Below are 1,162 nucleotides of genomic sequence, written 5' to 3' on the forward strand. Positions count from 1 at the left end.
ACATAAACCACCTTCTTTCAGTGGAGGCTACGACCCGTTGGTGGCAGCAAAATGGCTCCAAACTATGGAGAAAATCTTCAGGGTGATGAGGTGCCCTGATGCAATGAAGTTGGTCTACTCCGTGTATATGCTGGAAGAGGAGCTGAGGATTGGTGGACCAATACAGTGCAGCCCTTAGAAGCTGAAGGCCGGGAAATCACCTGGCGGTTGTTCGAGACTTTATTCTTGGACAACTACTTCCCTAGGGAGGCTAGGGAGCAGAAGCAGAACAAGTACAATGATCTAAAGCAAGGGTCGATGTCAATTGACCAATATTTTGCTAAATTCAACGAATTGGTGAAGTACGCTAACTATGGGAGAGCCTTACCTACTCCGGCCGAGATGACCTCTAAATTTCAATGGGGTCTGAATGAGAAAATGTCTCGGAAGATGTCTAATTGTGATATCCGAGAGTTTAGCAAGTTTGTGAACCAATGCCGGAAAGTAGAAGAAGTTTATAATGTGGCAAAGAGCAAGAAGTCTTCTGGGACACAAGCTTCAGGTGCTAGTGGAGCAACTGACTCTACTTTAGAAAACAATAAGAAAATAGATGACAAGAATGGAAAGAAGAAATTGCAAGCGAAGCAATCTGATGATAAATTTAAGAGAAAAGGCAACCAAGGAGAGACAGTTATGAGTGAATTCCCCCTGTCTAAATGTGACACCTGCGGGAAGACACATAGAGGCACATGTTGGTACGAAACAAAGTCGTGCTTCAAATGTGGCCAACTGGGTCACTTTGCTAATGTATGTCCTACTAGGACTTATCGGATTTCAAATGTACACGCAATTGTTGGATCTCGAGTAAGAGGTCAAGATTATACCTTAGAGCCACATGATGGGGAGGAAACTCTCAGGCAAGCAGAAGGTATGATTTGAAAATTTCTTTCTTGTGAATTGTCCACCCAGTGTAATGATGATAGACATGTTGTTGCATAAAGTGTAATGCATGCATGTGAGTGATGTATTCTTGATGATGCATGCAATGTCTGTGAGAGTGAACATTGTGTTGAATTGACAGATTTGACGTTAGTCTGATCAAGTGGAGCGTAGGCTCTATAACCACAAAAGTTAAAGTTAACAAAAGAATTAATGAAATGGAAAGCTAGAATTATGAACCAAA

General features: G+C 42.0%; 1 protein-coding gene across 1 annotated transcript; it reads left to right on the forward strand.

The window, feature by feature from the left end:
• Positions 1 to 109: 109 nt before the first annotated feature.
• On the forward strand, positions 110 to 918 carry LOC133284331 (uncharacterized; the record flags this gene model as incomplete). The annotated part of the gene is made up of 1 exon (XM_061481334.1): positions 110 to 918. A coding segment is annotated over one exon (809 nt), but the record flags the coding sequence as incomplete, so codon positions are not given.
• Positions 919 to 1,162: the final 244 nt, after the last annotated feature.

The sequence above is a fragment of the Gastrolobium bilobum genome, unplaced genomic scaffold (genome assembly GCF_033153095.1).
Source record: "Gastrolobium bilobum isolate Gb01-03AN ecotype WA unplaced genomic scaffold, APGP_CSIRO_Gbil_v1 utg20499, whole genome shotgun sequence".
NCBI lineage: Eukaryota > Viridiplantae > Streptophyta > Magnoliopsida > Fabales > Fabaceae > Gastrolobium > Gastrolobium bilobum.